Source organism: Rhinoderma darwinii, chromosome 3, assembly GCF_050947455.1.
Source record: "Rhinoderma darwinii isolate aRhiDar2 chromosome 3, aRhiDar2.hap1, whole genome shotgun sequence".
Classification (NCBI taxonomy): Eukaryota; Metazoa; Chordata; class Amphibia; order Anura; family Rhinodermatidae; genus Rhinoderma; species Rhinoderma darwinii.
Window position 1 is genome coordinate 255,080,637 of NC_134689.1, and position 13,206 is coordinate 255,093,842.

Consider the following 13,206-nt stretch of genomic DNA (forward strand, 5'->3'; position numbering starts at 1 on the left):
GTACATCTTGGTTTTTTTAAAAGTGGAAACAGTGAAACATTCCCTAAGGAAATGTTTGGGAACGTTTACATTCACCTTTGTACTAGAATTCGTTTTTTTTAATCAAAAGACGTACAGGAGAGCAGATGACAACTTAACTAGAAACACAGATTCAATGGTGGTGTTCTATTACCAAACTTAGCTGGGTTTGAGTTGATGATCTGTTTTTCCATTTTCAATCTGTCCTGTAGAGAATTTTTAAGGGAGCACTGCAAGGACTCTGGAGACTTCGAATCAGATAAAGATGGATTTGAGTTTGCATCCTTATCCTCAGATCCAAATATTTCCAGATCTGTTACATCGGCTGTAAAATCCATTTCCTTATCCTCTTGTGACAAAATCCTATTTGCACTCTGTTCTTCAAACTGCAAGAAAAAAAATAAAAATAAGGGACAGAAATCTAAAATTATGAAGGCAAGACGACAACAAAATCACAATGAAACAATGGGGGTTAGAAATTACACAAGCAATAAAAATTTATCGTATGCTACAAAACATGGAGCTCTGCCCAGAGACCAATCAGCGTGGTCTCTGGGCATGTGATCATTGTGACAACCGGTAACAATGATCACAATACTATCCCCATCGGCGGCGCTTCCCCTTACTCGTGGCACCATCCACCCCCCCCTCTTGTTTATCTCATATATATTGATAAATAGTATAGTTTTAGGCTGGGGCTACACGGCGACTTTGGACACAACACAGTCGCGAGGCCAAAGATCACTATGTTCCGTAGCGTACATGGCAAGTCACGAAAGTGAATGTGGGCACGGAAATTTTAGCGGACAAAGATTTTTGGCCATAGGACCTGTGTCGTGCCCCAAGTCGTACTGTAGCTCCAGCCTAGAACTATACTATATATTAATATATAGGAGACAGAGATATGATATAGATAGACAGGTAGAGAGATACATAGATAGATAGATAGATAGATAGATATGAGCTAGAGAGATCGATATGAGCTAGAGAACTATGATAGAGAGATATGAGAGAGAGAGAGATATGAGAGAGAGAGATATGAGAGAGAGAGAGAGATATGAGAGAGAGAGAGAGATATGAGAGAGAGAGAGAGATATGAGATAGAGAGAGAGATATGAGATAGAGAGATCGATATGAGATAGAGAGATATGAGATAGAGAGATATGAGATAGAGAGATATGAGATAGAGAGATATGAGATAGAGAGATATGAGATAGAGAGATATGAGATAGAGAGATATGAGATAGAGAGATATGAGATAGAGAGATATGAGATAGAGAGATATGAGATAGAGAGATATGAGATAGAGAGATATGAGATAGATATTATAATCATCTAAATTGCGTAAAAAAATTGTGATATAAAGATTATTATTTTTATCTCGCTATCTCTTTATCTATATCTTTCAAATAAGAAATCCCACAGCACTCCAATAAAGCAACACACATAGTATATAAAAACGAACATTAAAAATAAGCGTCCATAAGTTTGATTTACACTTACGGTAATCATAAATGCAAAAATGTGTACAGGGGTTGGGATTACAAGGCCACTCACGAAAGTTGTATGTAAATCCATGTTTTCAAGTGTGCGGCTAACATCCATGTGATGTCTAACTACCTGGTGTCCTCCAGGCAACACTGCGCATACTCACGTAATCACAACGGAAGTATCTCGTTGCCTAGCAACTACACGGAGTGTAGTTTATTGCGCAGGCACGAGAGGTTTCAAAGAGCCTCGCTGAAGATAATACATAGTATAACCTAAAGGGTCGTCACAGAAGAAATCTTAACTGTGCATTACTTATATTAGATTATTTTATATAATTTTTTGTAATTATTTATATTTGTAAAATATCTGAATGTTCACTTGTTCAACGATCTCTCATTACGTAAATGAGGCACATACATATAAGGCACCAAATACGTGAAGGTTGGAAAAGTAATAGAACAATTTGCTTTTAAATTGGCACATGGCTAAAACGTGAAAATGGGCCTGTCAGGAAAAGGGGGGGGGGGGGGGGTAAAGCCTCTGGTCATGAAGTGGTTAAATACAGCTTTAGGGGCTATTCTCACGGCCAATTTTTTGCCGGCCCGGTAAACTGGGTCGTCAAAAAGTGGTGCATGCCCTATTTTCGGCCGTTCTCCCGGCCGCACGGCTCCCATAGAAGTCTATGGGGCCGTGTAAAGCACAGCTGTCACTCGGATGTGATCAGAGTGACTGCCGTGCTTTCCGCCACTCATTCGCTCTCTTCTCTTTCTCCTCACAGTGAGAAGTGCATCTGAGGAGGAGGAGGAGGGTATTTTTTTGCTCCCTGTAGGAGCGCAATCCCCAATCACCAGCCACAGCGTTGCCGACCCTGTGGCCGGTGTTTCCGCTCCAGGAGAAGTCCCTGACTTCACTCTCCATATATGGACATTGAAGTCAGGGACTTCTCCTGGAACAGTCCCCTACAGTGGCGCTATCTATAGAAAGGTAGGGGGGTGCCATCTATGGTGGGTGCTATGTAAAAGGGTGCTGTGTAGAACTACCCACAGGGGGGGCTGTGTGGCACTACTTCCAGGGGGGCGGCTGTGTGGCACTCTCTACAGGGGGCTGTGACAGTATCTACAGAGGGCAGTGTGTGGCATTATCTACAGAGGGAAGTGTGTGGCATTATCTACAGAGGGAAGTGTGTGGCATTATCTACAGAGGGAAGTGTGTGGCAAAAAAATGTACAAATTTAATTCATCCTTTTTAAAACGGACAGGGAAAAAAACGGATGCAAAACGGGTCAAACGTTAAAAACGGAAAACACGGAATGGAACGAATGCAAAACAGCTAAGAACTGACCAAAACGGATGTTTTTATCGGCCGACACTCGGACCCGGTCGTGTGAATAGAGCCTAAGCATGCAGTTTTTTGTGCATTGTTTAGCTAAAGCCATGATGGCTCCAAAAGGGAGAAACGCATAAGACTTCTCCTCTCGTTTGTATTCACGCTGTACACCAAGAACTAAATGCGAGTCCAGCCTTATAATGTTAAAGATTGTATTGCACTAACATTTTAGCAATTGCAAAACGTTGCCGATTTAGCAGCACTCCTAGCGAAAAGTGTAAAACCCCTTTAAATGACGGGAATTAACAATTTTGGTGTCAAATAACCATCTGCACAGGACACATACAGCAAATACACATCAAAGGCCACTGAGCTTGTTGATTTCAGTGACAGAAGCAAATAGTCTATGTGTATGAGAGCTGCACGACTGTACCAACATCTGCCATTGCGAGACTGAGGGTTGCGGCTAGAAGGATCAGGGATGTTGGAGTTTGATAAGCGCTGCAAAAATTGTTCGGCAGAGGACCATTCTCCTCTCGGCGTTGAAAGCTGTGGGTTTCATGACGTCATGTACAACCACCCAACTTCAGAGAGAACTGCAGTAACTAGTGGTGGAGCCTACAAAGAGGGCCAGTCATTGGGATTAAATGGGATTTTGTCAAGGGTCTCCACTTGGGCAAGGGTCTCCACTTGGGCGAGGACCGAAGTGTTTGGACAGTGCAAGTTCTTTTGTTGTTTTTATTTACACACTGCTTTCGCATATATGTCGGAGTATGAGAACTATTTCGCAAAAAAGGAACAGAGTGAACCATGTATTTCACAATTGGAGGCCAGTGTTTTCCATTCTTCTCTTTTATAGGGATCTTTGGAGGCAGAAACTTCCCGAGAAAGTGTTGTGGTCAAAAGCAACTTGTGATTTATAAACTGCTACCTGATCTTGGACATCATATTTTATGGTCTAAGGTCAGGTCATTCCCTTTGTATTGGACACATAAGTTAAGTCTAACAAGTTGTGCATAACACTAATTATTTTTCTCTGTGCTTCTATGTAATAAATGTTTTTGTCAGAATGCCTTTATCATAAAATATGCACACTATGCTGCTGAACAAGCCTCCTTCCCTTCATCGCACAAATTAAATTTATTCTCTTACACAGACACACCCTTTGTCTTTAAAAGGCTAAAGCAGAAACCCACAACTTCCAGGTTAACTCTGTTCATTTCATACAAATAGTTTTTCTGGTGTTCAATAGACACTTTCGTTAAATAGGTTTCTATATATATATATACACACTAGTAGAAAAACGGCAGCACTCTAATTCAATGTTCAGGTTCCAGTAATGAAGGGTGCCAGCTGATAGTCCCGATCCAAAGACCATACGTATATCCAAGAAGAAAATTCAGCAGCACTCCAGTGATCAAGGTGAAAAAAAGGTGAAATTTATTGTGCCAACATGGCAATGCAACGTTTCCGTCCCACCTTCAAGCTTGAGAAAGGTCCCAAGGTGGGACGGAAACGTTGCATTGCCATGTTGGCACAATAAATTTCACCTTTTTTTCACCTTGATCACTGGAGTGCTGCTGAATTTTCTTCTTGGATATATATATATATATATATATATACATACATACATATACACACACACACACACACACACACACACACACACACACAATGCCAGATGTTTCTTATGCAATGTGTTTTAAAGCAGTGGCATAGGACTAAACTAAAACAAATGAGGAAATAAGAACTTTACCTCAATTGCACAATATATTTCATTAAAAGACAAATACGCTAATTAAGTGCTAAGATAAAGCCTCGTTCACATGTGTTCAGGGTTTACATGGTTTTCTCTGGATCCCTAGCATGTCAGACAGCAAAAGGGCCCGACTGACTTTCACACCTTGCCACCACAGCCATTTTTCAGTTTTTTATTTTCGTTACTTCCTTGTTGCCTTTCAAAAGCCATAACTTTTTACAATTTTCTATGTCTATGGGAGTGAAGGAAACAGCGGAGTACAGCATCTGGCAGTTTCCATCAGTCCCATAAACAATAAACCGCCATTCCCTCTTACTAAGTTGGGGGTTGAGTAAGATTAAATGGGGGGGGGGGGGGGTTCGGTTCTCCCATTCTCGCGAGTCCCGTCGGAGAGGCCCCTAGCAATCAGACCGTTATGACCTATTCTGTGGATTGGCGATAGTTGTTGATTCTGGTACAACCCCTTTAATAGAATCACAAAGATGGCAGACCTGGGGACATGCCCCCAGGCTGCCATGAAAACCATTTGCACCTTGCGATTGTGTCACATTGGGTGAGTGGTGGTGGCGTGCTTCAATAAGATGAGGGCTTCCCCTCTTTCTCCGATCCCGAAATTACAGTGAAGTGTCGGCTTTAACATACAGTTGACACCCCTTCCAGCCATGACATACAGTTACGTCACATGTTGTAAAGGGGTTAATAGTTTCTGTCATGGTGACCATCAATTTACTAGACAAAATACCACAGCTTGCTGCGTGCTCCAGCATTTATTACCAGATCAATGACGCAGATGTGAACGAAGCCTAAGCATAAATTTAGAACTATAATGCTTTTCAGCGAAGCACCAAACTTAACCCCTTAAAAGACCCAGACATTTTTTGTTTTTACATTTTCGTTTTTTACTCCCTGCCTTCCAAGAGCGTTAACTTTCCGTCAAAAGAGTGGTGTGAGGGCTCATGTTTTTTGCGGGGGAAGCTGTAGTTTCTATTGGCACTGTCAGCAGATTATAAGTGCCCTATGTCCTACATATCGGGATCTGCGCTGTACTGTAGATAACAACAATGTTTTTTATTTTGAAAAACTATACATTTTGAGCAAGTTATGAACAATTTTTTATTTATGCTAATTAGTTTCTTCTTTTTTTTTTTAATCAAATATTTTTTTTATTGAACATTTTCAACAAATACAAAAACATACACAAAAGAAACCACCTCCCCTCACTCAACCAAGCAGTCAGAAATGACAAGAAGGACAGAACCATTACATATACAGAGGAAGTACTCGCCACCAAGGGCAGATGTATATACAGTTACAATATTTATCATAAGACAATTAGCTCCCCATTTGCCAAAGGGCACCTTAGCATATACCAGCGTAAAGACCTATTTTGCCCCGAGATTCCTCCAAACAGCCACGTACAGTGGTACCCAGGAACACCTATACAGCAAGCCTCCATTATCCCCCCTACACACTAGGAACCCTAAATACCTAACTCCTCCCCCCTCTATCCCTGCGCAGAGAGACACAAGCCAGACTATCAGTGACCAGCAAAGACGCCCATAATTTGGTGAATTTAGCAGACGCTGCACATTTAAGAAAAACAGCCCTTTCATTAAGAAGCAGCATATTCACCTTTGTTATAAACTCTTTCTTGGTCGGAGAAGAGGGCTGTATCCAATGCTGCGCAATCAACGTTCGAGCCACATACAGCAGTCTCCCCACGTCCCCCTTCCTGTTGGAGTCCAGAGGCAGCCCATCTACAAAACCCAACAAACAGACTTTAGGGTCCCTGGGCCCCGACAAAGAAAATACCCTCCCCACAATTGTCAGGAGACGGGTCCAGAACAGATCTAGTTGCGGGCAATCCCACAGCATATGGAAGAGATCAGCAGGCTCCAGACCACATCTCGGGCAAGTAGCGTCAGGCCGAACCCCAATACGATGCAGTACCACTGGCGTTTTATAGACACGATGTAATATATACAATTGAGAGAGTCTACCACCCTTACTCAAAGAAACATTGGGGGAAAGCCTCCATTATATTAGACCACTAGTCCTCGTCAATCCCAGGTATATCCCGGTCCCATTTACGCATAGCAACTAAAGGATATCTATCCAAAAATGTAGACAACAGCAGCTGATACAAAAGGAGTTATATCGGGGGTGTATTACCAGAAGGACCAAGGAGTTGAATAAGAGTGTCCCGTTCTATAACCACCGGAGACTGGGAGAATTGTGTCTGAAAGGCATGCCTTAATTGTAGATACCTGTAAAAAACACTATGGGGGATATGGAAGTCATCCTGAACCTGCCGAAAGGATTTAAAATCAGACCCGCTAACCAATTCGGAAACCCTCGCAAGCCCCACCTCTTTCCAGTATTCCAAACCATCTAGCGCAAAAAATTCTGTGAGCAAACCATTCCCCCACAAGGGAGTATATTCTGTGTGACCCTGCACCCCTCGTAATGGTTTAGCTTTTCCCCACGTTTTGTGGATAAGGTCTAGCGTTGGAAACACAGAACGTCTACCCGAGAGACGACCACCCTCAACAGCCTCCAACAGCACATCACATGTCAAATGATATTGCAGTATCAATGCCGAAGCCTCCTCTCCCACTTGTGTACCCCATTCCCTTGAGATGTTGACACTGCGCAGCCAGAAAATACGTCCAGGGGTTAGGGAGGGCAAGCCCCCACAAATCCTTGGGCCTCTGCAATATTTCCAACCTTAATCTAGGGTGACCTCTGCGCCATATCAAATCACAAAAAAGAGCATTTATCCTGTGTAAACCTATTGAGCGGGATCCACATCGATGCATTATGCAATAGGTAGAGCAACTGCGGCATCAATATCAATTTAATAAGGTTCACCCGACCCACGACAGCTTGCACCATGCACCAATCTTGCATTTAAACTTCTGTATTAGAGGAGTCAGGTTAAGATCTTCAAAATCAGACAGTCGTCTAGTCACCTAGATACCCAAGTATCGTATATCTGCTCAAAACATTGGACCATTTTCCCCATTCTCACCAAAGGCACAGGTAAGGGATCAAGCGGGAGCAACGCCGACTTCTGCCAGTTAATAGTGAGACCAGAGAGGCGTCCAAACTCATCAACCAGAGCCATAGCCGCCTCCAGAGAGGGTCCAGTATCCCCCAAAAATAGCAACGCATCATCTGCGTACAACGCAATTTTGTTTTCATAGCCACCATACTGAAACACTTTAATCACGGAGGAGAGTCTAACCGCAGCAGCTAAGGGCTCAATAGCAATGGCAAACAGGAGGGGCGAGAGGGGACACCTCTGTCGGGTACCCCAATAAAGTGGAAACCTCTCCGATAGGCTCCCATTTGCTCTAATTCTAGCCTTGGGACTAGAGTATAACACTTTGACCCAGGAGATGAAAACCGGACCTATCCCCATACTAGCAAGCGCGTGCCACAAATATGGCCATTCAACACTGTCGAATGCCTTAGCAGCATCCAACGAGAGGATGGCCCTATTACCAGCATTACCCGGCGGAATTTGTAAGCCAAGAAACAGCCGTCTAAGATTTACAGACGTTGCTTTCCCAGGCATAAATCAGATTTGATCAGGGTGAATAATAGAAGTAATAACCTTATTTAATCTATTTGCTAGGGCTTTAGCAAGGATTTTAACATCTGTAGACAATAACGATATAGGGCGATAAGACTCACTGAGCGAAGGGTCTTTCCCCTCCTTGGGCAGCACTACAATAATAGCCTCCTGCATAGATGCAGGGAGAAATACCAGCGCTAAAGACTCTTGGAGCACCTATAGAAGGCGGGGTAACAGTACCTCCTCATACCTCTTATACACCTCCGTGGGCAAGCCGTCCACTCCCGGGGCTTTTTCATTAGCCATACCTTGCACAGCCTACTGCAATTCAACAAGACTAAGAGGGGAATCGAATTGGACCCTAGCCTCCTCAGTTAATTTAGGCAGTCTAGCCGCATCCAGGAAACGCATGATATCTGAACTAGTAGGAGTGACCTTGGAGTAATATAGAGAAGCATAGAAGGACTGCAATATTCCCAATATACCCGGGACATCAGAAAGCAAGTTACCCGAGCCATCATTCAAAGCACTAATATAAGCCGAGCCGCGCTGAGCCCTAAATATCATAGAGAACATGTGGCCAACCTGCTCCCCCTCCGCATAGAACCTCAGTTTGGCAAACTGTCTCTTTCTATCAGCCACCTCCAGGAGGTGAGTCTTCAAACAAGACTGGGTTTGCTTCAAGCATTCACTAGTATCCGATGTCAGGTTAGCAATAAAAGTTGTGCGGTGTCCACAGCCTTAGACTTAGAAATATTAATGGACTTAATCAGCACCCCCCTTAAGTAGGCCTTCATAGCCTCCCATACTGAATGCACCGATGCCGACCCCGCATTAAATTCAAAATATTCCCCTAAAAAACGCGGGACCTGGTCCCCATCATGCATAATAGACAGCCAGAACGGGTTAAGTTTCCACAGCCAGGAGCCACTATATCCTTCCCCTTGTGCCACAACAAGCCGTAAGGGAGAGTGGTCCGACAAAGACCTAGGCAAATATTCAACTTCCTTTGTCTTGGGGCACAACACAGGACAACAAAGGGCCAGATCTATACGGGATAATGTTGCGTATGTTGATGAGCAGCAGGAAAACTGTCTATCCAGCAGGTGTTTGTCTCTCCATATATCTATAAGGCCAGCTTCTGCAATGAGAACACCGAAAGGGGTACACTCCGACACCACAGGTGTGGCAGCAGTATGACATCTAACCCAGGCCAAGTCAGGAACATTGTTAAAGTCCCCCACCAACATACACGGAGTACCAGAATGCAGGGCCACAAATTCCAACACCTCTTTCAGCAGAACCGAAGAAAAAGGAGGGGGAATATACAATGAGACCAGCACAAGGAGCTGCTGATCAATTTTACATAGGAGACACACATAACGACCTCCCTCATCAATGCGTTGCGCAAGACACTGGAAAGGCACAACCCCATGCACCATAATACTCACCCCTCTAGAATTATTAGAGTTAGGGTATGTTCACACGGCCTATTTCCGGCCGTTTTTCGGGCCATAAACGCCAGAAAAATTGGAAGCAGAACGCCTCCAAATATCTGCCCATTGATTTCAATGGGAGAAACTGCGTTCTGTTTCGACGGGTCGTGTTTTTACGCGGCCGTTTTGAAAAACAGCCGCGTAAAAAAACGGCCGCGAAAAAGAAGTGCAGGTCACTTCTTGGGACGTTTTTGGAGCTGTTTTTCATAGACTCTATTGAAAACAGCTCCAAAAACGACCGTGAAAATCGCGAGTGGCTTAAAAACGTCTGAAAATCAGGAGCCGTTTACCCTTGAAAACAGCTCCGTATTTTCAGACGTTTTTCCCTCAGCGTGTGAACATACCCTAAGTAGCATGATATGCAGAACTTATCCAAGGTCTCTGCATGAAATCAACCCTGTCAGTAGTGAGGTGCGTTTCCTGCAAACAATAAATAGCAGGGCGACATTTTAATATGAATCTAAACATCCCATGTCTTTTAGCAGCATCAGATAACCCTCTGACATTCCAGCTAATTATCGTTGATAAAGACATATTTCACACATGTAACATGAAGATGCAGTAAATAGAGCTTCATTTCCCATCCCGTCCACCACTCAGTTAATTTAAGACAATATGGTCCAGCACCTTTAGCCAGAATTGGATGTGGCGGACGCCCAGGCGGCAGCGGCCTAGTGGGGACACAATGAGCCCTCTCAATAGCAAATAGAGGAGACAAGACATCCTTCCCAAATTGTTGTAGAAACCATCCTTCAATAAAATCTGTAGGATTAGATCCCTCGGCTTTCTCAGGGACTCCAATAATGCGAACATTGTTGCGTCTCGATCGGTTCTCCAGGTCATCCACCTTAGACCACAAAGCCATGGAGTCTTGCATGGCTCTCCTAGAAGATATTTTTACTTTGAGCATATCATCCTCCAGAGTCAAGGTTATAGCCTCCACCTCAGTGGTCCGTTCAGAAATTTTGTGAACGTCCTGTCTGAGGACAGATAATTCTTGTCTCATGCCCCCCACCTGTAGTGACAGTGAACTGATGGCAGTGTTACATTTAGAGATGGCTTTTATCACATCAAGCAGGGTGGGCTCACCTGTAGCCACTCCAGGGTTCACACGTGCTTCAGGGGATAAGAGTTGCAGAGACAGCGGCGCCATTGCTGTATCAGCAGTGTCCTCCTCAGAAGATAGCTCCGCGGAGTCTGAGCCGCCCTGTCGGTCGTTCTGGGGATATGTAGAAGATCCCCCTGCCACCACAGCGGGCATATTGCTTCAGACGGGCAGCGACATCCACCCCTCTCTGTGCTGGAGTCTCTGACCTCCTTTTGCGCCCAGCGCCATCTTGAAAATCGGCGGTGCGCCCGGCTTTCATGGGGGTTTTACCTCCTTTCCGCGGCATACCAGAGAAATAAATATATGCCCAAGCTCAGCGTGTGCAAAGGATGACCACTCTATGCAAGAGAGGTACCGTTGTCATCAAGAATGCAGTGAAATCCGGATAAATGTACAGAGTGGAGGCAGGAGATCAGAAGCGTGCGTCCTACTCCATGCACAGTCAGGCCACACCCCCGGTAATTACTTTCTTAAGAGACAATTGGGCGTGTTGTTACTTTTTTACCAACTTGTTGTAAAGAGAAGTATATGACGCTGACCAATCAGCGTCATACACTTCTCTCCATTCATCTTTAGCAGTACTTGCAACACAGCGTGATCTCGCGAGTGCAGTCACATCCTCCCACATTAACTTTACCGAAGTGTCTTGAGAGTGAATAGACATCACCTCCAGACAGGACGCGATGTCTATTCACACTCTAATGTGGGAGTATGTGACTGCACAGCATGATCTCGCGAGATCACGCTGTGTTGCGAGTACAGCTAAAAATGAATGGAGAGAAGTGTATGACGCTGATTGGTCAGCGTCATATACTTCTCTATACAACGCCGAGTTGGTAAAAAAGTAAAAACACGCCCAGTTGTCTATGAAGAAACTAATTAGCATAAATCTAAAATTGTGCATAACTTGCTCAAATTTTATCGTTTTTAAAAAAAAAACAAAAAACAAAACTTGTTATCTACATTACAGCGCTGATCAGATTATGTAGAAGATAGGGCACTTATAATCTGGTGACAGAGCCTCTTTAAAGTACCATATGATGTACTGGGAAACGGAAAAAAAAATATTTGTGGGGTGGAATTGGAAAAACTGCATTTCTCCATTGTTTTTTGGGTTTCGTTTTTACGGCTTTCACCGTGCAGTAAAAACGACAACTAAACTTTATTCTGCGACTCAAGACGATTACGGTGATACCAAATTTAGTTGTTTTCTTTATACTTTACTACGTTTACAAAGAAAAAAAAAAAATAATAATAAATGTTTTGTGACACCACATTGTGAGTCATAAATCTTATTTTTTTCCGTGGACTTAGCGGTATGAGGGCTGATTTGTGGCAGGATGAGCTGTACTTTTTATTGGTACGATTTTTTGATCACTTTTTATGACATTTTTTTTTTTTTTAGCGACAAAATCAATGATTTTGGTGTTTTAATTAAAAAACATTTACGCTGTTCCCCGTGCCAGTTAAATATCATATTATAATAGTTCTGACTTTTATGGATGCGGCGATACCAATTTTTTACATTGTGCTAGGTGAAAAATGTGATTTTTTTTTAACTTTTAATATTTTTTACACTCCTGAAAAACGTATTTAACTTTTTTTTTTTTTACACTTTTTATTAGTCCCCCTAGGGGACTTGAACCAGTGATCGTTAGATCGCTTGTACAATACACTGCATTACTAATGTATTACAGTATATTGTCACTTTTACAGGCATCTGCTAAGAGCCCGGAAGTAGGGCTTAGCAGAGGCGGACCTGGAAGCATTCATTAGGTCCCTGGGCTGCCATGACATCCATCGGCGCCCTGCCATTGCGTCGCAGGGGGGCTGATGGGCTGTTGGAGGGTGCGACCCCCTAACAGATTAAATGCTGCGGTCGCTATTGATCGTGGCATTTAACTAGTTAAATGGCCAAGAACAGAGCACTCTCTGTCCCTGGCCGTTAGAACAGCGTGTGGAGCGTGCTCAGCACATGAGCCGACTCCAAACTTCACCCCGCCCTGCTCCATGACATACAGTTTTGCCATGGGGCGAAAAGGGTTAAACTTGTTCTAGCTTAAGAATGTCCCCCATCCAAGCTAGTAAATCTCTAATCCCCTCATAGAAAAATGTCCTATTTTTGGTAGTTGACCCATGGCAATAACCTGTAGTGGGGACAACAATGACCATCTTAACCCCTTCCGGCACCTTGACGTAACTGCATGTCAACGTGTGCAGTAAGTTCGCGCACCTTGACGTGCAGTTACGTCTGTGCTTTGACAGTTAACCGCCGCGCGGCGCTACACCGCAGCGGCGGTTAACTGTGCAGGGTGGTCGTCGTAGGCTTCCTGTCAGTGTGACTGTCACGTCACAATGACAGTTGGAATGCATTACACTACGTGTGTAGTGTAATGTATTCCAGCAGCGATCAGAGCTGCAAGTCTAA

At 43.7% G+C, this 13,206-nt stretch overlaps 1 protein-coding gene across 1 annotated transcript in view; it reads right to left on the bottom strand.

Moving 5' to 3' along the window:
* Positions 1-13,206, bottom strand: part of ICE2 (interactor of little elongation complex ELL subunit 2) — an 85,496-nt gene that overhangs the window by 38,401 nt on the left and 33,889 nt on the right. Inside the window, exon 9 of the mRNA XM_075857788.1 lies at positions 173-404. Within this exon, the coding sequence (XP_075713903.1) occupies positions 173-404 (232 nt within the window). The remainder of the gene's footprint in view (positions 1-172; positions 405-13,206) is intronic.